At 44.0% G+C, this 27,746-nt stretch overlaps 1 protein-coding gene across 1 annotated transcript; it reads right to left on the reverse strand.

The window, feature by feature from the left end:
* Positions 1 to 564: 564 nt before the first annotated feature.
* LOC124284321 lies at positions 565 to 27,505 on the reverse strand. The gene is made up of 15 exons (XM_046720401.1): positions 27,450 to 27,505; positions 23,883 to 24,140; positions 23,042 to 23,302; positions 21,872 to 21,950; positions 21,019 to 21,138; positions 19,373 to 20,448; positions 17,704 to 17,911; positions 6,360 to 6,529; positions 5,915 to 6,088; positions 5,779 to 5,796; positions 4,367 to 4,462; positions 3,468 to 3,594; positions 2,958 to 3,110; positions 1,792 to 1,979; positions 565 to 1,141 (listed from the first exon to the last, which is right to left on the reverse strand). The coding sequence occupies exons 2-15, from the start codon at positions 24,138 to 24,140 to the stop codon at positions 1,010 to 1,012; spliced, it is 3,060 nt and encodes a 1,019-aa protein (XP_046576357.1). The 5' UTR covers positions 27,450 to 27,505; the 3' UTR covers positions 565 to 1,009.
* Between the last annotated feature and the right edge of the window lie 241 nt (positions 27,506 to 27,746).

Here is a 27,746-nt window from a genome sequence, read left to right on the forward strand (position 1 = left end):
GAGCTGTCAGCAAACACCCTGTAAGCCATGGTGACCTCTGTGTGGATTCAGAGCCCCCACACGAAGAAAAGGTGGAGATACAACCCAAGTCTTATTAACAGACGAATTTAAAGATAGTCATCAATCACTGATTTAAAATATGACAAATTGAGGTAGCACTACGACATTCGTAAGCCTATGATAAACTATGGAGTTACGACAGGTCGTAACGTTACGAACTCCTTGTGGATGGGGACCCTGACCTTGAAATAAAGGAAACAATTGTTACCGCCTCATCTTTGTCATATTCAGATCTATATTTAAATCAGATTGACACATCTACAAGACTTATGACAAGACAAACTTCTACTTTCAATGTCAAGAATGGAGCTGGTCATAGAGCTGGGCCTTTGATGTTTTTGTGTCACAAGTTTTGGGGTCAAATCAGACTTCAAAGACCGTCATTCGACTCCTGCTCAGAGGTTGATTGATCAAAGCATCTGTAAGGCTTTCAAAATGTTCAGTGGTGACATTAAGACAACATTTCCATATTTGAGGCACCAGACACAAATAGTAATTCCCTGTTTTGACTTATAACTTCTGTTCCGGTATCGTTGACTAGGCTGTGCATGTGTCTGTGACGGGAGCCACGTCGAGGCAGGGTACGCTCACCTTTAAGTGAATATCTGTCATCCTCACTATTTGATAGTGATTCATAAACACCGTATAATCGACTCTGACTTTGTCACGTATTTCTGAATATTATGTAAAGAGATTTGTCGCTTTTATTAGCATTATCGTACTATATTTATTTGCTTATAGTAATTACTTGGGCAAAAGTTGGTAAACAAACTGTAATTGGGGGGTGTAGTACGAGGGATTTTCAATGTGACGAAGAAACGTCACTTAATATTTGAGATGTTTCAGTATTTGGATATTTGCTCGATCACTTCATCTAGCATCAGCGCATCTGCCACTGACTTTGTTGTTGCGTTTGTCCAAAAGTCTTTGTAAGTCGTATTATTTTGTGTTACAAAGAAATTTCATCCTCAAAGATAGCAATGAGCACCATGACCGAGTATCCAGCGAGAAGACCCACGTGTTGACATAGAAACATCTTCCAGTTTCTTGTCCGCTCAAAATATTTCATCAGTTCTGGTACCTGCAATTACAAAGTAAATGTTCCGTCTGCAAGTTTGTCAGTCAGATTTTGTATGTAAACAGAATCCCGAATACCATGGTCGTTTCTCCTGTTGGGATTCTGCGTTATTTGGTTTGTCTGCTGTTTAACGCCGCATTCGGCAATATTCCAGCTATATGGCGGCAGTCTATAAATAAATGAGTCTGGACCAGACAATCCAGTGATCATAAACATCATAAGCATCAATCTACGAAATTGGGATACGATGACATGTGTCAACCAGGTCAGCGAGCCTGACCACCTGATCCCGTTAGTCGCATGTTACGACAAGCATGGGTTGCTGAAGACCAATTCTAACCCGGACCTTCACGGGACATGGTTCTAGTAGATGGGCTCTAGTGCCTGTGATGAAGTCGGTGCCCTAATATGAACTGAGATTTCCGTTGATCATGGGAAGGGCGTCTTCCTTTCCGTGTATCTCCCCTTTTATTATCCATGATTTGGCTTTGATATTACCTATGTCAACCAATTCAGCGAGCCTTACCACCCGATCTCACGACAAGCATGGGTTGCTGAAGACCAATTCTAACCCGGATTTAAACAAACAAACGTTACGTAATAAAACAGATGAGCCCTGTACCCTGAAGCTACTCATAGTAAGGTGGACTTACCAGATTGGCCAGCGCCACATATATAAACATGCCGGCCCCAATACTGAAGATGAGTTGTCGGACATCACTGTGCTGACCAGATACTATGCCAATGTACAGTCCAATAAACGCTGTTAAACCTGACACGAAGTTCAGAATCAGGGCCCGTTTGACTGGCATGCCTGTTGATATCAACACTGCAAAGTCCCCTGTAACAACAATATGATGATGGGTGTTTATGGATTAATGATAGAAAACTTATGTTGTTTACCTTTGAGGCATGCCTTGTACTTGATTACTGAATTTTCGCAACTGCTTTGCCGTTTAAAACCATCTCTATAATATTGCAATGGACAAACATATGCTCGGGAATCGAACTGTGCGTATAGCAGAACGGGCCTACGCGTACACCATCAGGATAACCGTCGCCCTAAATAGCGACAAAACCCAAGACGGTTTGTATACATCTGACAGTGTTTCATGAAGTCTGATGATGTAACTAAAACTTGAAACTCGATAGAAGTCAACTACATCATGATAGTAGGGATTTTTCAGCGCTACTTCTTGTTCATGCGTCTTGTCCATAAAGCTGCATTAGTTTTACGCCGCTTTTAGCAATATTCCAGTAATAGCATGACGGGGGACACCAGAAATGGGCTTTACACATTGTACCCATGTGGGGAATCGAACCCGGGTCTTCAGCGTGACGAGCGGACGCTTTAACCACAGGCTATCCCACCACCCCAACGTCTAGTCCATAAAGTTGCAGATATGTATGGGTTTTTACGCCGCTTTAAGTCAAATTCCATTTTATACGACTGAGGGACCCTGAAATGGATCCATGAAGGGTGACTCCTATACCCGGGTCTTCAGCGTTTCAGAAACCTTCAATCACACAGCTTATCCCAATGCCTCATAAAAATAAAGGAACATTTCTCCGATTCATGTGATAAGTCAAATCAATTCTATACTTGCTGTCTCCTATCAAACATATATATCATATATGGTTTATAGCTATTCTGCTTTCGTGCATGCCACTGGTGCAATGACAAGATGTTTGCTTTGACACCGTTCACGCGGGAATGGCATTAATAAGTAGTAGCCACAACTGACAACCGTGAAATAATTTGGAAATTACGACGTTTAATGACGTTATCCCCTTAAGGGTCGTAAATAACGGTACCCACCCAGTTCATGTGGCAGCTCGTGACAGAACACCGCCAGCGACGTGGAAAGACCAGACGCCAAGCCATCACTGAATGTTGCTCCTATCTCCAAACCGTCGGCGAAGTTGTGTATGGAGTCGCCCACTATAACCATCCACGCTAACGTCATGGGGGCTGCCGTAAGACAAGGTCCGGTATAAATATTTCTGAGCTGATTAATGTTGAGGAAAGAAATGCTCTTGCACACCTTACTGAACAGAGCTCAGACCATTCAGTAATCATAACGATCATATACTTTCATCATGATTAACATCACTGCTCTGATCATTCAGTCCAAAATCAGTTTCAAATTCAATATGTGCGTGCGTGCGTGCGTGCGTGCGTGCGTGCGTGCGTGATGTCTGTATGTCTCTCTGTGAACTATTTCGGGACAGCCTATTCCTCTAGCCTACCTTTGAATTATGCATGTATGTCGAGCATTTAGACACTGTCACCTTTTAATTTGGAAGACCGACGAACGAAGCTACTTACCAAGGAGGTTGTCTTGCTTCTGGATTGTGATCTGGACCTCTTCTTCAGGACCCTCATTCTCTTCGGGAACACTCGGGAGGGAGTTTAAAGAATCTATGGAAGACGGAATGGCCACCTCCATGGATGGCTAAAGGGAATAACAATGCTTAAGTTGAGCTATATTGGTAAATACCGACCACCTGAAAGTGTCGTCTGGACTTGGAAAGAGAATTTAATCATGAAACTCACCGTCATTTACATTATGCAAGGTGTTATGTGTGTAAAGTAAATATCAGTTATGGCTGACTAGGCTTTATGATCTAGTCTCCATTGTCCGCGCGGGCATATACTTTTTAAGTTTCTCAAGAATGAAATACACAACGGTTAAGATGTGTTGTCTTTGATTGTCATTGGTTTCACTTTTCTAACTCCAAACCCAGCTGACAGAAGATTGTGGTAACAGGTTAAGTGATAATCTACAACACTAATCATTATAAAATTCTTCAAAGGCATTTAGAAGTTGGTGTAGTAATACGTTTCTTGGCTAGTTCTTGCCCTTCGTCAGGTCATCCAGATGACGAAGGGGCAAGAACTAGCCCAGAGACGTTGTGTAAAATAAATCAAGAAGTTGTTATCCATAAGAATTGTCTTGTATTAATCATTATAGTTTCCTGAAATAAAGGTAGACCCTGAACCATGACCGTTTTCATGATGGCCTTTAAATTTATTGTAAAACATTTTGTCTGAGAGGCAATGTCCAGAACCGAGCCTCTTGAAGTTCTGGGCTAGGATGTTACAAGAATATTGGCCCTGGTAACAAATACTTGGCGAAGAAAGGAAGAAAGTTGATGCTACTGACAAGTGGACTATATGGCCCTGTGTACCGAGGATGGGCGAGCAGGAAGTTCGGTAGTACTAACCGTTGTGGAGTTGCTAGGGGTCAAGTGGGCAGTACTTCCGGGCACAACACGGGTCAACGTCTTCTTCTTTGGAATCTGTGACTCGGGAATAACGATCTGCAAACAATACATCTGTGTCTCCCTTAGGTGTTAACATAATCCTTCACGTCCTACATGGCAGGTACAAGTGTGTACGATGTACACAGTATTGCGTAGCTCTAGACTCCGTTTCCTAGTAGATCTAATTACACTATGACCCCTTAAGAATTTAAACAATATATGAGAGAGACATAATCAGTGAGTGAGTGAGTTTAGTTTAAGACCGCTTTTAGCAATATTCCAGCAATATGACGGCGGGGGACACCAGAAAATGGTGTTCACACCCTGTACCCATGTGGGGAATCGAACCCGGGTCTTCGGCGTGACGAGCGAACGCTTTAACCACTAGGCTACCCCACCGCCCCGCATAATCAGTAATTCCGAGTGGAAGAGTTTTTTCGAGTTTGTGACAAATCCATTACTCCAAGAAGCCGAGAAACCTTAAGTTCTTGCTCTTGGGGTCTGGTGCGTTATTGCATCAGTACTGTGAATAGCTTCATGTGATAACATATATAAATGGTGTTCCAATCAGCTGACATAATACTACAGCAACTAGTCAATGTCAGAGATATTGGTACACCCAGGAATACCTTCCGATCATATCCCGTCTTCGTAGTTACCCGTGAAGATCCGGGTTTGAATTGGTCTTCACCAACCCTTGCTTGTCGTAAGAGGCGACTAACGGATTCGGGTGGTCAGACTCGCTGACGTCGTTGACACATGCCATCGTATCCCAATTGCGTGGTCAATGCTCATGCTGTTGATCACAGGATTGTCTGGTCCAGACTCGATTATTAACGGATAGCTGGACTATTCCTGAGTCTGGCGTTAAGCAACAACCAAGCAAACCATCTTGGTAGTTGTGGCTGGTAATGTCAACAATGGTTTGATTGACCGGGGATCGGGGTATTTTCTGACTGCATGTAGAACCAGTTAGTGCTCACTATGTCCACTCACTCACCATAGTATAAAATGTATATTAACTGAAATCGCCCCCCTTTTACCAGCTGTAAGTGATCACAGACGTCTCGGTGACGTGGTCGTGTTTGTGGTAGACTATCAGCACACACTCACCGTCGTCTCCGTGACGTGGTCGTGTTTGTGGTAGACTATCATCGTGACGATGGTCGTGTTTGTTGTAGACGATCTTGATACACTCACCGTCGTCTCCGTGACGTGGTCGTGTTTGTGGTAGACTATCGTGTTTGTGGTAGACTATCATTATCACCGTCGTCTCCGTGACGTGGTCGTGTTTGTGGTAGACTATCATCACACACTCACCGTCGTCTCCGTGACGTGGTCGTGTTTGTGGTAGACTATCATCACACACTCACCGTCGTCTCCGTGACGTGTTTGTTGTAGACGATCTTGATACACTCACCGTCGTCCGTTGTCGTGTTTGTGGTAGACTATCATCACACACTCACTCTGTGACGATGTCGTGTTTGTTGTAGACGATCGTGACGTGACGTCGTGTTTGTGGTAGACGCTCATAATCATCTCCAGCAGGAAGAACAGATAGATGGAGGCCAACATCAACATCATCTTTACGCTATTCATATCGATGTCAGAGTTGCCAAGCAACATTACTTCATTCGTGAAGTGACCATCGCCGTCAGTGTCCGTTCCTTCCTCGCCAATTACCTGTACATATTTAATCACATGTAAAAACAACAACACGAAACAATGGTTTATCTGCTGAACCTAAATTTCACATATGTGGGTCAAAATTAAAATATAAACGGGCCTTGTTTAAATGAGGCTTGAGAAATATAAATAATTGGCCCCAGTTTCTATGATGAACTATCGTGAATCCTGTGCATGTTTATAGGAGACGACCATGTACTGTTAACAAATTCTCCACTTGTCTATAAAACAATCAAACATGCCGAACTCCCCAAAAAAAAAGTCCTACCTCGGGGACTAAATGTAAGACGGCATCCCCACAAAGGTTCCCGACAGCCAGAGCCAACATGGACGCCATGACGTAATTTCCGGTTTTGCCCTTGGACATCTTGACGAACAGGACGCCCACAAGGGAACAGAGTGTGATGATGAACACTGCCAAGCTGCTGTAACCATACACTGCAAGACAAGACCAATAGGGTCAGGAGTGGAGTAATGTAACAGTTTAAGAGTGAGTATGTTTTTACGCCGCCTTTAGCAACATTCCAGCAATATCACAGCTGGGGACACCAGAAATGGGCTTCACACACTGTCCCGTTTGGGGAATCGAACCCGAGCCTTCGGCGTGACGAACGAACGCTTTAACCACTGGGCTAGCCCACCTCCCGCAACAGTATAACAAGACAAGGCAAATAGCGTTAGCAGCGAGGTCACCAACAGTAGTCTTTCTTGAGTCGAGCTAACGCTTTAACCACTGTGCTACCCACTTTCCAAGGTAACATCAGAGATATAGATTTGTTTTCATATTGAAAGTATATACCATCTCTAGCAACGCAAACATGACACTTGAGACATAAGACTTGAGAATAGCATAGTGCACAGAGGTAATCATCTATTTAAAGTACATTACATTTAGATCCATGTTTCTGGGTACAATTCAAAAGTGGTTGGTAGCCAGTTGCAATAGGCAAGATGGGTCTGTTTAACGTCAGGGGAACACAGTTGTCTTCCCTTGTTTGGAAACTTCGTCTGGTGAAGACAAACCTTTACTCACTGACTGACAAATATACTAGCCACATAAAGAAACTGTGCATTGTCAAAATATTATCCCAGTTGATAAGTACGATAACAATGTCAAAGGTACATATAAATTTCAATTGAAAAGTCAATCAAAATGACGTTATAAAAGCGTAAAACAACTGATCAAAAGCGGCCGTAAACACAACTCACTCACTTACTGCTAACTTATCGCTAAATGAAGTTATCAAATGGTTTATTCGAGGGAGTTATCTGCCTTAGATATTGTTCTTTGCGAGACATTGAACAAAACGTGTGCAAACACAAGCCTAACCTGAAATCATCTGTGGGACATGATAAAAGCTCGGGTTGTCCATGCCCGTCTATAGGCATTAGATGTACAGTCGATAAGGTTCTCGCAACACAAATGAAGTATGAATAACATCAGGTCTTCTTCATAACACATAAATGTTCACGTTAAATAACTTTAACGAATATTCATTAAGCTTATACGTATTTTTATTATTAGATGAAGGAAGTATTTGTGTTGAAACATCAATCACATAATCTACCCCTCGTCTATACGAGTTTTTGTATACTGCATATTCCTTTGGATAGAGGAACGAAGCCTACACAAACCCGTGAAGTACTTATAGTGCTTTCTCAATATCACAATCCTGCAAAGTTATACTTCTTTAAGTGGCATTTAGAAGCTGGTTTGACGAACAAGAAGAAGTTTTAAGGATTGACAGCATCTTTATGGCAATAGATGCCGAGGTGTTAAAACTTTAGGGTTCAGGTATTGGTGTCTACATCTAGTCAGAAAAGTCAGACTGTTGCATGAGCGGTTGAATGTCTTCTCCAGGTTGTTGCGTTTGTTTTTAGGAACCATTTCTTCTACAAAGCATGTTATTTTCAGAGACTAGATGTTAGTCTACGGGAACGAATCTTCTTGTGGGTTAAAGAAAAGGAGGGAGGTGTGACGGATGAAGGCGTGGGTTATCTCCTCTTGTCTGCCACACTCGAGTTCATCTACACCTGGACCCGACCATTGTTGGAATACTTCAGAGCCCTAACACAATGGTATTTAATTAGTTTATAGTGCACTAAGTTACATTTGATTTCTATTCAGTTTATAGATCTCTGCCTAATCGAAGTATACCATGGCCAATACAAAAGCAGAATCAATGACGAAACTATAAGACATCCTTGGATATGCTATTCAAAGCGATATAAAATCGCTTAGACCCTCGTACGTTTTTACGAAGAACGAGACTTACAACAAATGTAGTATTAAAACCTCTTTGAGGTATAGGGACAAGTTTCGTAACGCAGTTTCGATTGAACACTCAAGTCAAGAGAACTAGTAAGGCTTTACGTCACTTTTCGCAATATTCCAGCAATATCACAATGGGGAACTCAAGTCAAAAACCGTTTTTAAATGAAACAACTTTGAATCGAGTTCACAATAAAAATCTTGACATACGACCTTTTTGTGCAAATAGACAATGGGTGGATATTTCAACATTAATTCTGTGCCGTCGTAATGTTATTGCGGGTACTGCCTCCTCTAAAACCCATCCTGTCATAAGTCGAGTCCAGAAAGTATAGAAAAGGTTTTACAAACCCATGGCAGTCGTGGCAGACCGTTGAGTGTTGTTTGTGAAGACGGGCACAGTTTCCATGGTCGTGGAGTGATGATGACACGGCTGAACAGGTGCAGACACGGATGAACACGGGCGAAAACTGTCCGGTGCGGTAACGCTAACTGGGGTAAACACAGTCTATGGAAACTGTCTGGTACGGAAACGCTGCCACGGATGATCACAGACTACGGGAACGCTCACTCGGATGAACACAGTGTACGGGAACGCTGCCACTGATGAACACAGTGTGCGGAAACGCTGACTCGGATGAACACAGGCTTACACGGATGGACAGAGTCTATGGAAACTGTCCGGTACGGAAACGCTAACTAGGATGAACAAGGCTACGGAAGCGCTACCATTGATGAACACAGTCTACGGAAACGTTGACTCGGATGAACACAGGCTTACACGGATGAACACCGGTTTACACTGTCCCGTTTAGATTTACTCGATTTACTCCGGCGAATACTGCTACACAGGATGACTGGCACAGGAGAACATAGGCTAACTCTGGCCAAAACGGTGGAACCGGCTAGCACGTTTGGACACAGGTCAACGCACTGGCACAGATGAACAGTCTAAACACAGGCTAACACTCGCTAAACGGTGGAACCGGCTAGCACGTTTGGACACAGGTCAAGGCAGACTCGCATCTATGAACACTGGCCAAAACGGTGGAACCGGCTAGCACGTATGGACACAGGTCAAGGCAGACTCGCATCTATGAACACTGGCCAAAACGGTGGAACCGGCTAGCACGTATGGACACAGGTCAAGGCAGACTCGCTCCTATGAACACTGGCCAAAACGGTGGAACCGGCTTGCACGTATGGACACAGGTCAAGGCAGACTCGCTCCTATGAATACTGGCCAAAACGGTGGAACCCCTGCTAGCACGTTTGGACACAGGTCAAGGCAGACTCGCTCCTATGAATACTGGCCAAAACGGTGGAACCCCTGCTAGCACGTTTGGACACAGGTCAAGGCAGACTCGCTCCTATGAACACTGGCCAAAACGGTGGAACCCCTGCTAGCACGTTTGGACACAGGTCAAGGCAGACTCGCTCCTATGAACACTGGCCAAAACGGTGGAACCCCTGCTGGAACGTTTGGACACAGGTCAAGGCAGACTCGCACCTATGAACTGCCTAAACACAGACTAACACGGCTAGTGTGTATTGTCCTGACACGTTGTGTTCCTGCACCCCTGTGCGAGCGGTGTTTACTATGATAATACGTCGGCCGGGTTTGGTAAAGATACCAAGGACATATTTCAGTTGAGGTATGGAGTCGATGGGTCAGATTGTAGTCCCTCTATTTAGCAACGGCATGTGCTTGATAGGGTGGGGACTGCCTCTTTTCACGGCGGTAATCTTTTAAAGCCTCGTTTCAAACCAGGCAATGTTATCGGGTGCCTAGATCTGATACGATAATGGTGACAACAATAGGGAAGTGAGTAGTATGATGACTTATACCACAGGTATTATAATCTATATCATCAGCTGTAAATCACAAGACGTTGCTCTATATGTACAACGTGGATGGAATGGTCTTCGGGAAAGGACTGACTGACTGAGTTTGGTTTTACGCCGCTTTTAGCAATATTCCAGCAACATAACGGCGGGGGACACCAGAAATTGGCTTCACACATTGTACCCATGTGGGGATTCGAACCCGGGTCTTCGGCGTGACGAGCCCACGCTTTGACCACTAGGCTACCCCACCGCCCCTTCGGGAAAGGAAACGTTTGGCAGCTGCTGAAATTCACAGAAGCTTTGTCTGTGAAAGTTGCTTAAGTTGGAATCTTTCCGGGTTCTTTTTAGTTTTAAACACAGGAGCTTGCATTCTTTTCCCACAGAGGTTACTTGTCATATCTTCCTACGAACCTCTGTTCTAATACGGCCATATTTCCCGGTTCTCGTAAAATCCCCTAGCGGCAAAAGATCGCAACATGAATTATCTCCCTTCTTTCTATCCAATCAGAACACGTGTTACATCGACTTAGATTCAACTTGACTAACACAAGCAAATGCTGGGCCACAAATATCCCCCATCTGCCTGGGAATTGTGTTGATGTTACACACAAGACGTTTAATGGCAAGCTTGTCCGTTGTCAACGAGGGTGATGGAGACGCCACTGATCCGCCATAACATGACTGAGTTCTGTCTAGAAGAAACGTTTGCGCATCGCGCAGGGGAAGAAATTTAGTTTTTCTCGAAGCATACGGAAATTACCGAGGCCTTGCGAATGATCACTTTTTGAAACAACGTCGCTGATTGCACAACTAAATCTGATTGCCTCCAATCACGAGTCTTGAACGCTCACACCATGAAAGGGACGTATTAGAACAGAGGTTACGTAGGAAGATATGACAGGAGTAACCTCTGTGGGAAGAGAATGAGGAGCTTGGGGTCTTTTCCTGATGATTTTTGGAGTTAGTGTCAAGAATTGAACTCCCTAGTAGACAAAGCGTCGCCTACAGTACTGATATAGTTTGATTTCTTTCAATGATACATGGTGTACATGTTTTTACTTCGTATAGTCCTGGTGGTTCCTGCATCTACTCATCATTATTGAATTATTGTTTTTACACCTGTTCAGATGCATTAAGACCGCCTCCGTGGTGTAGTGGTTAGAGCGTCCACCCGGAGAGCGGAAGGTCGCGGGTTCGATCCCCGACCGCGTCATACCAAAAGACTTTAAAATATGGTACTTCTTGGTCCCTGCCTGGCGCTCGGCATTAATTGTTACAACAAGGACTGGTCGGCTCGGAGTCAGTATAATGTGGGGGGTATTCATGCTTCACTGCGGCATGGATCTCAGTGGGCTAGCACTATAAAACCAGCTTCAGTCTGGGCTAGTACAAGCAGCCGCACAAACACATACACACGCATGCACGTCGTCATATGAGCGAAATATTCTCAAGCACGACGTAAAACCCAATTTCACCTCACCTCAGATGCATCAAACAATGGTCCTAGGGTGTGCATTATTATATAATAGATGTGTACCATACTGCTATCATCTACGTGACGATACAGACGATGAAAAGTGGGTTGCACTATCATGTTATTGGAAAGGTAATGCATCACGTTCCATGACCCCGAAAGAGAACTTCTCACTGATATAACTGTTGAAACAGAAAAGGTCAATAATGAGGGACGACCGTGGCGGCAACGTCTTATCACGCGCCGAAGAACCTTTCCGAAAATTCTAACCGGACGTCGTCGCAATTGGTCAACGAGTGCTTGCCAAAGTTCTTGTAAGGCCTGGGGTTAATTCATCTGATGTCGCCCTCGTCTTCCCAGCTCATCCCAAATGTTAGATCGGGTTCAAAGTGTGGGAACGGGAAGGCCAGTCCATGACATCAACACCGGCGTTACGTAAGACGTGGCGCGTCAGAGCAGCAGTATGAGTCGTGTTGTTGTCATGTTGAAATGCCAGTCCAGGACCATATATACTGAGTCAAAAAAAGAAACTTCACATTCTTTCTTCAGGGCACTATAAAAGAACAAAGGATGGTAAGATGGTTAAATTGTTATCATTTCATTGCTGAGATCTGTGTGATGTACTCGATACACTGGCAGTGCCATAATCAGTTCCATTAGGCTACACCGCCGTTCCAAAACATGGGTATACAGAATGTCAAGTCACAAGAATAAAAATGAGAAATTTCTCAGTTCAATATCGTGTATGGCCGCCCCGCGCATTCACCACTGCCAAACACCGTCTCCTCATCGACTGCCTGATGCTTGTGAACACGTGGTTGGGGATTCTGCGCCATTGCTCTTGCAAGGCAACGCCAAGTTCCTGCAAATTCTGAGGTTGGTTCCTAAGAACACGAAGCCTTCTCCCAAGTGCATCCCAAACGTGCTCTATTGGATTAAGGTCAGGGGACCTCGATGGCCAGTCCATGACGTTGATTCCAGCTTTTTGAAGGAAATTTCGTGTCAACATCGCGGTATGCGGCCGAGCATTATCATGCTGGAACTGTAGACCTGGGCCATGAGCCGCCATGAAAGGAACGAGTTCAGGGGGTGAGCACCTGGTCGCGGTAAGCAGCAGCTGTGAGGTTTCCACGGATGACCAGAAGTCGGGAACGGTTGTTCCCACAGAAAGCACCCCACACCATGCAACTTCCGCCCCCGAATCTGTCGACTTCTTGTACACAGCATTGGGCATACCGTTCACGACGTCGTCTCCAGACTCTATGCCTGCCGTCCGCGAATCTGAGGGTAAACCTGGATTCATCGCTAAAGACGACTCGATTCCAGTCTCTCTGGGTCCATCGGAGGTGACGTTGGGCCCACAGCAGACGTTGACGTTGATGGAACGGCGTCAATATTGGCCCACGATATGGGCGTCGAGAATGGAGATTGGCAGCCCACAACCGATTTCGAATGGTCTTTGAGGACAGTCGACCTCTAAACATCTCAGCCCTGGTTCGTGTAGCCGGCAGAAATCTGTCACGTAGGTGACGTAGGACGATTTGACGGTCTTCTGCTCGTGACATCACAAGTGGACGACCCGACCTTGGGCGATCAGAAGTGGTGCCAGTTTGTTGTAGACGACCTCGCAAGTCATACACAGTACGACGGCTGCATCCCATTGCTCTTGCGACGTCAATAGCTGATCTTGCCGCTTGCAACATGCCAACGGCACGTTCACGTTGCACATTTGACAATCGTGGCATTTCAAGTACCGTTAGAACTGTGGTATAAAAGTGTTTTTTCAATTCTTGTGACCAATGCAAACACGTGCATATGAAGAAAACTTCGATGCGAAGATCACGTGATCGACTGCACGTGCAGAACCTGATTTGGCACTAACGTCATTTGCACGACGAATGGATCGGTTTGAGTGGGTTTTGCTAACGTTTTTAGGGATCCCATTTCGGATACATAGATGTATCATCAGAGAAAAAATATTCATTATTTTTCAAATTACATTTTGTGAAGTTTCTTTTTTGATTCAGTATATGAATCGCAGAAGAACTGGGTTCAAAACTTGTATGGCAGCATGGCAGTAAGATTCCCTTCACCGACAGTCAGTTTAGATCGACCACTGGCACAAAAGTCTCCAAAAATCCCATTTCGGTCCACCCTACGCACACAAAGCTCTGAGTGACGTTCCCCTCTTCTGCGCCACACCCGCATCCTGCCATTGGGAAATGGGAACGTCGTGACTCGACTCTTCCTCTGGTTGAATCTGACATAATTTTGGTACCAAGTAACAAAGATTCTAACCTTTGCGGTATTACATCCACGTTTCAGTTCCAGGATATATCTTGCAAAACGCCTTCTGGGTAAACATACCAAAGATGGATCAATGTGATTTGTTGAAAAACGTTGTTAAATGTGACTGCGTCCAGTTTAAACTCTTATCAAGCATCTTTTTCATAATCTCAGGTTTTCAAATGAAATAATTTCGGATCTAACACTATGAAAAAAACAGCAAATCTGAAAAATATACTCATATCATGAACTGATGATAATCTCCCAGATAAAGCAGTAAAACCTCTGCCCTACTAGAACCGTTCTTTGATATGGATTCACGTCGCAACAAGCAATCTTCTCGTTTGTTGACCGTGTGGCAAGCTTGTCCCTGGAGGTCTTACGAATGTAGGTCCCTACTGAAGTACGACCACCGACCGTGCCCTGGGATACGGGATTACAATGGCCCGAAAGGCGGTCATGATATCATGCCATGGACACCGAGGAATGTAGGGCAGTCGTAAGTCTCAGAGTCGGTACTCTTGGTATGATATGAAGGTCATGTCGTGCTATCTAATCATTTGGGCTACTTAGTGAAAACACCATTGACAACACCATTTCAACCCTATCACGGGAGGTAGCTTGTGACAGATATTGTGAGTCGGTATATGTATCGACATGTGCATAAAGTTACATATGTGCAAAAATGGGCGCTGGCGACGACGGTTGTAAATACCCATGCTAATGTATACCGAGAGAAACAAATAAAGAATCACAGGATAATTCAAGCGTTCCTTTATAATTTTCCAGTTTTCATCACCACAGCGCTATTCAAAGCTGGTGATGAAAACTGGAAAATATTAAAGGAACGCTTGAATTTTCCTGTGACCCTTTAATTGTTTCCCTCGGTATATATATAAAATAACGTTATATTGAAATCCATTTACGTATTAACTCAGATAATGTTCTTATCGGCGTAACAAAGAACACAGTTTGAAGGAAGTCCATTTTACCTCATCAGCTCTTTCAAAGGGGAACAGTGGTTAAAGCGTTCGCTCATCATAACGAAGACCAGGGTTCAATTCCCCACATGGGCACAATGAGTGAAGCCCATTTCTGATGCCCCCCTCCGTGATTATTGCTGGAATGTTGCTAAAGGCGGCGTAAAACTAAACTCATTCACGCACTCTTTCAAAAGGTAATTCTATCGACATCTTTATTCATGAAGAATGTAGGCCTCCGGCCCATGTTCATACATACATGTGATCAGTCAGCATATAATGTATATGACAATATATAGAGAGAGAGAGAAAAAGAGAGAATAATAATTAATCAGCAGGTTATTCTGAAACAGTTTGCATAATGGATATACATGGCCAGCTTTCTAACGACTTTAACATCAGTTGATCCCAAAAGCATGTCTAATTTATTATGTGTAGGGTATGATATAAATTTAGTAGATATATACCTCTCACGCAGTGTTTTATACCGAACACAAACCATCAAAAAATGATACTCATCTTCGATGTAGCCTTCATTACACACAGTGTACAGCCTTTTATTTACAGGAGTATTAACATATCTGCCTGTTTCTATTTTGACTCCATGGGAACTGCAACGAAAGTGTGCCATGGCCACGCAGAATTTTGCAATTGTTAGTCGTTTGAGATATAACTCCATTCCAAAGGTATAATTTCTAGTTTTAGAACTGCTGAAAACAGAGGAGTGCCAGTCCTGTTCAAACGAACATTTTAATCTTGCCATAACTTCCGCAATAAAGGATTCTTTACTAGTGATTGTTTGTGACTCCCATATATAGCCAAATCCAAGTCGAAACAATAAGTACTTCAGTTTGGAAACCCAATTATTTTTACCATTATTAGCTGCAAAGGGTATCTGCCACATTTACCCAGTTCTCTGCAAGTTGGTGTCGATGTCTTTCAAAAGGTAAGCTACAGTACCTTCCACCAATACAGTGGACTCCTTCTAATCCGACATTCCCTGTAAACCGACATATTCATTTGGTACCGAATTTGTCCTTATACAATAAACATGTATGACCTTTCATCCCTGACAAAACACTTCACATTACTTTGTCTCACCTAACCTCTGTCTACTCTGGTGTAAGTCTATGAGATATATCCGTGTTGAGACCTGTCGACCGCGTTATGAATTGACCAAGCGATCACGTGATACCGGTGTTAATAGACCCATTGAAACATCACGTGAAACTTACATGTGCCGGGGTCAAGTTAGATGGTACGTTGTTTAAATACCCAAAAATACGGGCCAGTGTTCCTCAATATTACATATGTTACCTTGGCTGGGACCATCTCGGGAGATTGAACTTAAGTGTTTTGAAATATACTTACATTTGTTCCATGGGCTTACTTTATCACAGTCCAATACATGTAACTTACAAACCATACAAAAACGAATAATTATATATCTCAGTTTATTATATAAACAAACTACAATGTACTTGTGAGTGAGTGAGTGAGTTTGATTTTACGCCGCTTTTAGCAATATTCCAGCAATATCACCAGCGGGGGACACCAGAAATGGGCTTCACACAATGTACTTGTGAACATAGAAGAAAATAACTGTAAACAACGGAAGTGTAATTAGTACACTGTATGTGAGCACTATATTTGTGAGTTTGGATGAGAGTGAGTGAATATGATTTTACGCCGCTTTAGCAATGTTCCAGCAACATTATGTTGGGGGACCCGATGGGTTTCCAGCATTGCACCCATGTGGGGAATCGAACGTCTTCGGCGAACTCAACCACCAGGCTACCCTACGGCCCTAATTCGTATGAGAGTGATGTGATGTATAACATATACCCGAGTACCTGACAAGAAGGAATACAAAATGTTCTGTGTGATCTTTAGTCGAAGCATTGTTCCAAGATTAGTAAAGTCCTCTCTACTTCGTACTACTTAGCTACATTCTAAAACAGCATTTGAATAAGCTGCGTAATCGTTCCGCTAAACTTTTACTACTGGTCTGAGTAAGTAGGCAATCAACCGATGCATAGGTACGGCTTCGTTGCTACATATCCATAAGATTACTGATATCAGGCGTTACAACAAAGGTGACTGTACATGGCGTTACAAAGTTAATTTTGCGCGGCGTTATAATGACAAACATCATAGACCAACTCCTTAAGACTTCAAGAGTTAGGCTCATGTCATGCATGGCTTACCTGTGGTCACAACTGGACGGACAAAACAGGTAAGATCAAAGTCAAATTATGGAAAATTATCATCAAAAGGGGAGATACACGAAAGGAAGACGCCCTTTCCTTGATCAACGGAGTAGAGTCCGTTGTACGATTCCGTTTTCACCACGGGCACCTGTATGGGTTTATCAGTCACTACAGTCCATCTCCTAGCACCACGGACCCGTGAAGATCCGGGTTAGAATTGGCCTTCAGTAACCAATGCTTGTCGTAAGAGGCGACTAACAGGATCGGGTGGTCGGGCTCGCTGACTTGGTTGACACATGTCATCGTAGCCCAGTTGCGTAGATCGAGGCTCATGCTCTTGATCACTGGATTGTCTGGTCAAGACTCGATATTTACAGACCGCCGCCATATAGCTGGAATATTGCTGAATTTGGCGTTAAACAGCAAACAAACCAAATCCTAGCACCACGTCAGTCTTGTCTCCGATTGTCTAACACGGACCAGATAGTCGTACCGCTAAAATGGCTTTGGTGAACGGGGCCCTGATCATTAAATAAACTGACCTTCTGCCGTCGTGGCTGGAGTCTGGGTGTGGGAGCTGGTGTTGGAGGTGTTGGAGATGTTGGAGGAGGTGTTGGGTGTAACCGGCAATTTGAAGGCGAACAGGAGATAGTGGATAAGTATTGGGCACATCTCGTAGAAGTCAGGAATGGTGAGGGAGTTGTTGGCCGTCCCTAGCATCATCTCCAGCAGGACTGAGGCGTTCCACACCTTCAACATTACTGATACATCATTCGCCATGTTTACAGCGCTGTGTTCCGGTTATAACAGACATCTGTGAGCGAGGTACAGAAATGCTCACATGGCATAAAGGCATGGACGCATGTTTCTGACCTCCAAAGGAAATCCGTGCGTATATTGTTTAAATTCTGTAAACCACGTCACACTTCTAAAATAGTATTGGTCACTTCTCCCCGTGAATACATTGAGGGTTAGACCTGGGTCCCGATCAACAAAGCGTTCGTAACGTTACGACCTGTCGTAACTCTATAGTTTATCATAGGCTTACGAATGCCGTAGCCCTACGAACGCTTTGTGGATCTGGAAACAAGTCCACAACAAACTATATGCTTGTCGTAGAAAGGGACTGTTTGGATCGGGGGTTCCGACTTCGACTTGGCTGACTCGGTGTGACCATAATGGCGGAGATCGAAGCTAATAATATCATGTTGTATACGTAATATTAGTGGAGATCGAAGCTAATAATATCATGTTGTATATGTAATATTAGTGGAGATCGAAGCTAATAATATCATGTTGTATATGTAATATTAGTGGAGATCGAAGCTAATAATATCATGTTGTATATGTAATATTAGTGTAATATTATGTAATATTAGTGGAGGTTGAAGCAGTTGAAAATGTACATTTTTGTAATTGGAAGCGAGTGACTGAACTGCCAGCAAAACATACCATCTGCTGACGTGACCGGATTTAACAGCGGTCTGAACTTTCCATTGCCCATGTACATACGACCATGACAGTCATGTTGAATTTTCGGATGAAAGAGTTTAAAAGGCTCCGGTACCAATAAAACAGGTACATAGGGGCCTTTCCGCCTAGCTTATAATTTACTTGCCCATAGTACAGTTTCCTTACATATTTGGAGACACCGAAATCCCAACGTCAACACTCTTCTGGATTTAAGGTCTATTTCATGTCAGTGAACAGTGACAATACTGTAAACATCCGTGAGTGCATAACATTAATTTCAGGACTTGTTACTTTTGCTGCGAGCCACTTATATGATCAGTCGTATTGCCCTTTTGATTGTGAACCTAAAACTGTATGTCTGAATATAGTTTACTGATCATTCATTCACATTAATAGATTCCACAAATTTGTTCTATGCGAACCGATTTATGGGTTCTGCGTTTCCATTTTGAAAATCACGTAATAACTGTATTCATTTGTCTGATCAAGACTCGATTGGGGCGGTGGGAAAGCCAAGATGTTAAAGCCTTCGCTCGTCACGCCGAAGACCCGGGTTCGATTCCCAACAGGGGTACAATGTGTGAAGACGTTTCTGGTGTCCCCATATTTCTAAAGCGGCGTAAAACTCAACTCACTCAAGATTCAATTATATAAGAAACGCCATTATATAGCTGAAATTATGCCGGTGCTCCGTAGAGAAATATGCAAACAAGCGAAAGATTATAATTTCATACTTACATGGTCAGGGGAATGGTAGTTGGGATAGGACGGGAGGAAATGATGGCTGTCTGAAGGCAACATGATCCAGGTCCTCTTGGATCTAGGCTTCTCCTTGTACTTGTCTGTTCCCGGAAGTGTTGCATTCATGGCGCCGTCAGACACAGGGACGTTCTGGACTGGTATAGTTTTTGTACCGGGACGAAGGGTTGTCACCCTGATAGAAGAAGATTCAGCAATGGAACTTGTGAAACCTTGTTGGAAGATGCTGCCACTTTTTGAGGTTGTCGCGATTTGGATTTTATGCTCTAACCAATTAGTATTGTCATAAAAATGTTTTGTTCCATGCCCCTGTCCTTGAAAACCAGTATGTCCAGGACGGTGATTAGGACTTGCTGTGTGAGTAACATGACTGTACTCCAAGCCACTCTTCTCCGGTGTTGCAGTAGGACCTTCAGTGGGTGCAGGAGATGTCGTTTCGCGATGTCCGTGTTCATTCCAAGCATGAACCGGTTGTGTATTATGTTTGGGCATCATTCCGGAAGGGTTGTGAATAGGGTATCCGTATTGATCATGTGAATTGCCTTTGTCGGCGGCACCATGACCTGCCCCAAAACCAGGACCCCAAACATTTGGTTCTGGTAACATCGCATGGTTTGGTCCTCTTGGTGGGTCCTGGGGATGTCCATGTGGGGGTGGTGTTCCTCTATGCGGTTCCTGGTCGTGTCCATGTGGCGGTGGTGTTTTTCTATGCGGTTCCTGGTCGTGTCCATGTTGGGGTAATGTTCCTCTGGGCGGATCCTGACCATGTCTCTGTGGGGGTGGTGTTCCCCTGTCTTGTTCCGGGGCGTGTCCATGTTGGGGTTGTGGTCCTCTTTGTGGTTCCTGGCCAGGCCTGTGTGGGCGTGTTCCAGCCAAATTGCATGGTACCTGGTACATCAGCAGACTTTGGGATGGGTGGCTGAAGCTCCTCGGGCTCACGACGGGGATGACGTTAGCGACGTTGTGCGGATGAAACTGCAGGGTATGGTGGGGAGGAGCTGTATGGTTGAGAGGTGGGTAGGGGCTACTCAGATTTTGGAGGACCGAGCTCAGGCCTGTAAACATAGTAGTTGTATCAATCAGGATCGATTCGTATGATAAAATAAATTAGAACTGCCTTCGCGAGCACCTGTTATCATCACTATTTTATAATCACGAGAAAGTTCACGATATAGTTGAATGTACCCTTGCGTCAACTCTTTACCAAATTCTTCGCGTTTGAGCAGATTCTAGCGATTCCAGTGTAGTTTGTCAGGGAGGAAACTGGAGATAAAGTCATCTCCAAGATGATATTCTAGATACGTCATGATGTAAATGAACTATAGTGGCAGTATAATCCAGTGTATTAAATATTTGTAGTCAAATAACCGGGTATCCAAACGCACGACTGCCATTAAAATGTTCTTGGGCATGTCAGAACCCAAAGCTCGGCGGTTCTTTTCCATTTTCCATTATTATTGTTCTGGGTATGTGATCACCAGTAGGTGTCATCAAAGTAGTACAAATCTAAAGCCTGCATCTCTTTCGGGATGTCTATTCACACCGAGCTGGCATGAAGTGATATACGGTAACTGAGATACTGTCTAGAACGACGTACATTTGCAGTGCTAGACACGTGTCCTTACCATCTTTCCCCAAGCGCCACAAGTATGACTCTTCTGCTGACGTGTCCCCGAATACCTTAAAAATGTCTTCCGTGTACTGGATGTCACACTTCTGCCTTGGGTCAGTCAGTATGCGGTGTCCTGGAATATACCAGCGAATGGTCAGACCACATGTTTTGTATATTTCCTGGTTTTACGTGAAGATTGTGGTAGGTCAAAATGACAAAGAAAATAATTTATATTGAACTTTTGTGTTTCAAATTATATCTGAATATGTAAGCATGGAAGCAATAACGGTGTTTTTAAGCTCATATCTTTGGTTTTACAGTTTGTTTGATTTGTATTATTGATTAGTGTTTAGAATTTTTCTTTGGGTCTCTTTCTTTTAGTGTCTCCTGATTCCGAATCTTGAGTTCATTGGTAAAAATTAATGTCACAATCATCTTCAATTATCCAGTGCATCTGTATCTCCGGTCTGGTTGGGTGTTGGGTGTTGGGTGTTGGGATTTCACCCACCTTGGCTCTGCCATTGCAAAACATTACCTTCAATGTGGTCTTCAGTCATTTTCAAGGGGGATGGGGGGGACCCCTGAACCCTCCTCTGGATCCGCCACTGCCTTTTTTGAATGTCATGACACTAGGTGTAGACCTCCAAAGGCATTTTTGTCGTGAGTTAAGGAATTATGTACTGTGTTAATGAAAAGAGCCAAGGGCAGTTATCACGATGCCTTGTAAATGTCGCAGCTCGAAAAGATTAATTGTCCGCGATGTGATTTATGAATATCTAACAAAACTCTGTCGGTGAATATCGAAACTGAAGCAACGTCAATAATGTCAGTGTACCAGAATGTGTCGTTTTCTGTAGACTACCTACCTTGAATTAGATGTGAGATTATATTTCCAAAACATAGGCACATATTCCGAGATTGCCTCGAGCTGGCGAATTGGGAGCACTGCAACATACAAGGTAACATACAGCTGTTGTGACCATACTCTGTGTCCTTCATACCACTGACATTGATGCCGCAGCTGATCAATCAGAATGACTGCACGTAGGGGTGGGTACTGCAGAGAAGTTTCATATTGCGATATATTGCGATGCGAAAGCATGTATTGCGATATGTATTGCAATATATTGCAGGAAGTATTTTACTACTTATAACTACTTATAATCGAGTTAATTCTTGATTTATAGAGCAAAAACACAACAAAATCACTAGGTTTGATTGAGCTTTAAAAATAACAACTTTTAATCATGATAAAATAAAAATGTGAATAATATTTGGCACAAATGAAACATATATCCGAGTGTTACGAAGTTTTCCGAATGCAAGTCAAAATACCGGTTTTCGATCAGCGTATGGCAATACGTATCGTTTTCATGTCTGAACCGGTAAATACCGGTAAACCGGTTATATTGCGCAGCCCTAACTGCACGAACTAGTTGTATCTGACGAATGCCTGCGGCGTATAGACGGTTCCTAGTTACTTGGGCTTAAATCCTATGCAATATCGGCACCATGTACACAGAGATACTGAAGTGTATATAGCAAAGTGGAAGGAGAGTACTGAAAGGTATTTAAGATCTGCTCCAGAAAGGAGCACTACCACCAAATTCAGTTGAAGCCTAACTTGTTGCCATTAAAATGCAACAAGATGACATCCTCATAGTTTGGCTTAGGACACCTGCTCCGGACAAAATGACATCCTCATAGCCACAGCCTAAGTCACGTTTCCATGGAAACCGCAAAAATAAAATTAATATCTGGGTCTAAACTCCCAAAGGCACATCTATGGATCATGCTTGACAAGATGACATCCTCATAGTCACAGCCTAAGTCATGTTTCCATGGAAACAGCATAAAATAAAATTCATATCTGTGTCTAACCCCCAAAATGTACATCAAGGGATCATGGTTGACATGTGAACCAAGTTTGGTTAAGCTATCACGATAGTTTAGGAGATATGCTTCGGACAGCTTCGTTGTTGAGGGGGATAACTCGACTTTACGAGCCCTGCGTTCTTTTGTTGATCAGCTCCTACCTTCCGCCTCTTGACAAAAGCGACATGCGCAGAACATCCATTCCATATCCGGTGGCGCATCAGTTCCGGTCTCCACATAGAGGCCACCTTGTACAGGAAGTGCGTCATGAGAGGCGGTTGACAGGGAGGCGGTGGAGCGGGCTGAGGCGGTCGGTCAAAACATAGGATATCTTCTAATTGTACAGAAACCACCAGGAGACGTTTCATGATGTCGGGTTCTGTGCATAGCGTCGAGTTATTGGACAGGATTTCGTTCCGTATCTGTGCAATGAAAGGACCTAAATTTGAATGTATGCCACATACAATTATCATTTTAATGAACCAGTTCAATGAAAGGACTGTTCCTTAATGGATATTGATAATTTAACATTCGGCGGGTAGAGGGTTGAAGAAACTAGAATCTAGAAACAAGCATATTTTGGGGGCAATTTATTTCTTAATCAGTCTTATTCGTTGTATATTTTATGCATTTTATATGGCATTATTTTTGTCTTCTCACAATCCCGTCGCCGAAAATCAAATGGATTGTCTCTTACTTCTGACCCGTTGAAAATGTCTGGTTGGTTTTACGCCGCTTTTAGCAATATTCCAGCAACATCACGGCGGGGGACACCAGAAATGGGCTTCACACATTGTGCCCATGTGGGGAATCGAACCCGGGTCTTCAGCGTGACGAGCCAACGCTTTAACCATTCGGCTACCCCACCGCCCCCTCATAGTTAAACTCCATCCTACGATTTAAGATCTTACACAAACTACACAGCATAGCAGTACAGGCCGCTCTTATACTGGCAAACCAATTCTGACCGTTGTTTAACAAACACAACAATGGTAGGCACACCTGTTGGCACGTGTAGTTGACCCCTGGGCATCGTATATTCTTGATCCTTCGCTCACAGTCGAAGCCCTGAAGCACCACCTCAACAAGCTCCTGCATTTGGTCTTGGGAACTCCTGCTCTGTATCCCGAGTACATCCCAGTGGTGCGGTCCTAATCTGTTACACACATCCGGGCCTTTCAGATGTTGGGCGTCGGGGCACTGTGATGACGTCATAGCAATGGTCCCAAGGAACAGCACAAATATTTGCAGGTCATCCATCTGAAAATTGGATTAAATTTATTTGTGATTCAAAACATGCAGTTACATATATGGAATCATTACCTAGGTATGTGAGTGAGTTGGGTTTAAGCCCGCTGTGATTCACAAGATAAGTTTCTGGTTTGCCCAAGGGAGGCTACTCTGTATAGCTAATTGCGGTGAATGAGACGACTAGACCAACCGTGCCCCCTTTCCCAAGTGAATGTAGGTTTAGGGTTTGGGTTGATGAAGTATTATTGGTTTTAGATACACGTATTAGTTCACCTCGTACTCCTACAGGGTGGGTTGGGTTCAATGCCCCTTTCAACAGGATTTCCGTTATACCAAGCGGTTCGCCATTTTGATGAAACCGCTCGGCAAGAATGTGGTCTTGGCCACCATATATGGAAGCTGGGGTGTGTGTGTGTGTGTGTGTGTGTGAGAGGAGAGAGAGAGAGTTACTGGCCTTCAAACCCACGATCACAGATTTCCGGGCTTCACAAACTGTAACCATGTGGGGAATCGAACCCGGATCTTCGGCGTGACGGGCGAACGCTTTAACCATTAGGCTACCCCACCGCGCTCAAGTACAATAACTATATGGTTTTTCTTGTGATGGAACAAGTTCTTTGGCTTCTCCTTCCAGTAACACATACTGGTAAGCATAGTGTCTGAAGTGTCCATTATATTCGCCTAAGATTCCTCAACACATACACACGATGGGTAGTGATGCCGTTGTCCACTGACACACCTTACCTCTGTGCATGCATGCGTGCGTTCGTGCGTTCGTGTGTTATATTGGATGAAGCTCAAGAGCAGAGAGTACAAATCAAGAATCATTATCAGGACGAATCAGGGTTTCGAATCCACTATCATAAATTCCTGGGGCTTCTAAGGGGGGCAACTGCGCACTTACACGTTAGTATGATGGATACATCTGAACTTGAGTTCAGGCCAAACTTGTTTCGTCTTATATTCGAGGCTGGGTAAAATATGCTTAAAAGAAGCGATTGGTTTTATGATTCAAGGACCAATTAATGTCATAGGTGGTTAAAACGGGACAAATCGTGTGTTATCTAGGTTATACTGACTGAGGCATGGTAACCTAGTTACCAAATGTATATAAGTCGCTTCCCGTACACTCATATCGTGAGCTTCTGTCACGACTTGTTGGGCCAACATGGCTAACCGTTGTGATAAGACCGCCTGTCACCTACTGCACACCGTTCTGACAACTTGTGTTAAAACAATACTAGAGATCCAGGTCAGTCTATCTAGTGTTAGTCAAAACATGATTTGATACACTTGCATCTGCACGAATGCATTACGCGGGTCGGTAACCAGATTGTGTCTGGAATGTGTGCTGGTCATTGCAAGAGAAGAATGGGGATGCTGATTGGGAGGGGTTGTAGGGACTCGGGTGGGGATGGAGTGAGTGAGTTTAGTTTTACGCCGCTTTTAACCATATTCCAGCAATATCACGGAGGGGACACCAGAAATGGGCTTGACATATTGTGCCCGGGTGGGGATGGAAGTCAAAGGAGTTCTAAACATGGGGCTGTCTGTCAATCATAATCACCGAACTACATTATTTTCATCTCAGACCGCCTCCGTGGTGTAGTGGTTAGAGCGTCCGCCCGGAGAGCGGAAGGTCGTGGGTTCGATACCAAAAGACGTTAAAATATGGTACTTGCGCTCGGCATTAATGGGTACAACTACTGGTCGGCTCAGAGTCAGTATAATGTGTCTGTAATGTGAGGGTATATTCATGCTTCATTGCGGCATGGTATCTCAGTGGGCTAGCACTATAAAACCAGCTTAAGCCTGGGCTAGTACAAGCAGCCGCACATACACATACACACGCATGCATGTCGTCATATGAGCGAAATATTCTCAAGCACGACGTTAAACCCAGTTTCACCTCACCACACCCCTCAGCTCAGCCCTTTCTACATTGCTAAAGCCCTCAATATATAACGCCCCTAAATGAAGCAAGTCTAGATTTCCTCAGGTTCTGAATCTCCCATCTCAACGGGGCTCCTTTTCAATGTAAATGAGATTATTTGTTACAACCAAATGTATATTTATACAGAGACTAAGCGTTAGTCTATGTGGGGGCGGTGGGGTAGCCTAATGGTTTTTAAAGCGTCCGCTCATCACGCTGAAGATCCGGGGTCGACAATGGGTGTGAAGCCCATTTCTGGTGTTCTACGACGTGATGTTGCTGGGATATTGCTAAAAGCGGCGTAAAACCATACTCACTTACGTTAGTCCATGTCAATAAGAGCATTATTCCATCTCATATGACGGTGGTCAGAAATAATTGAGTCTGGACCAGTGATTTGCATCATGAGCATAGATCTACGCATTAGGTGAGTGAGTGAGTTTAGTTTTACGCCGCACTCAGCAATATTCCAGCTATATGGCTCCGGTCTGTAAATAATCGAGTCTGGACCAGACAATCCTGTGATCAACAGCATGAGTATCGATCTAAACCGGACCACCACGCGCATTGGGAACCGAATGTCAACCAAGCCAGGGAACCGATGGCATACGACAAGTGGGTTACTGAAGGTTCCTAAGCCAGCGAGACCTGACCAGCGAGCCTGACCACCCGATCCCGTTAGTCGCCTCATACGACAAGCATGGGTTACTGAAGGTTCATTCTAACCCGGACCACCACGGATCTACGCATTACAGTGGAATGGGATGACATGTGTCAACCAAGCCAGCGAGCCTGACCACCCGATCCCGTTAGTCGCCTCATACGACAAGCATGGGTTACTGAAGGTTCATTCTAACCCGGACCACCACGGGTCTACAGTGGAATGGGATGACATGTGTCAACCAAGCCAGCGAGCCTGACCACCCGATCCCGTTAGTCGCCTCATACGACAAGCATGGGTTACTGAAGGTTCATTCTAACCCGGACCACCACGGGTCTACAGTGGAATGGGATGACATGTGTCAACCAAGCCAGCGAGCCTGACCACCCGATCCCGTTAGTCGCCTCATACGACAAGCATGGGTTACTGAAGGTTCATTCTAACCCGGACCACCACGGGTCTACAGTGGAATGGGATGACATGTGTCAACCAAGCCATTGAAACTCATCATCGGTTCCGCCTGATGCCTCTTTCGACAAGCATGGACGTCTCTCAAAACAGGCTTGGGTCGCTTTAGACTAGTTCTCTGACTAGATGTAGTAATTATTAAAAACGTTTAACGTGTCAGCTGTTCTCAAATATATCAAATATATCCCCAGAGGAACTGAATCGGCTAATTAACATAAATGAATTATTTATGCCACTTTGAGAAACCTCACCTTACTTTAGACTCGGTCAAGGCAGCTCTTGGTGTGTGGAGGTGTGAAGTGATCACCTGGTTTTAAGAGGTCAGCTGGACAGATAATCATTTCATGCAAAAATCGTGTATAGTTGTGCAAACATTGAGACCAAAATAGTCAGCGTTCACAAAACATGGACTCCATGATGAGTAATTTAAATTGAATATAACTGTACCTACGAGAACGGTTAACTGAAGCGACAAACTCTTTCCATGATCATTCGATGTATCTGCTAAAATCCGAGAGGTCAATGTATGATTCCGACTCTATCTTGCAATTGT

Source organism: Haliotis rubra, unplaced genomic scaffold, assembly GCF_003918875.1.
Source record: "Haliotis rubra isolate DU_JTF1 unplaced genomic scaffold, ASM391887v1 Scf334, whole genome shotgun sequence".
NCBI classification, from domain to species: Eukaryota; Metazoa; Mollusca; class Gastropoda; order Lepetellida; family Haliotidae; genus Haliotis; species Haliotis rubra.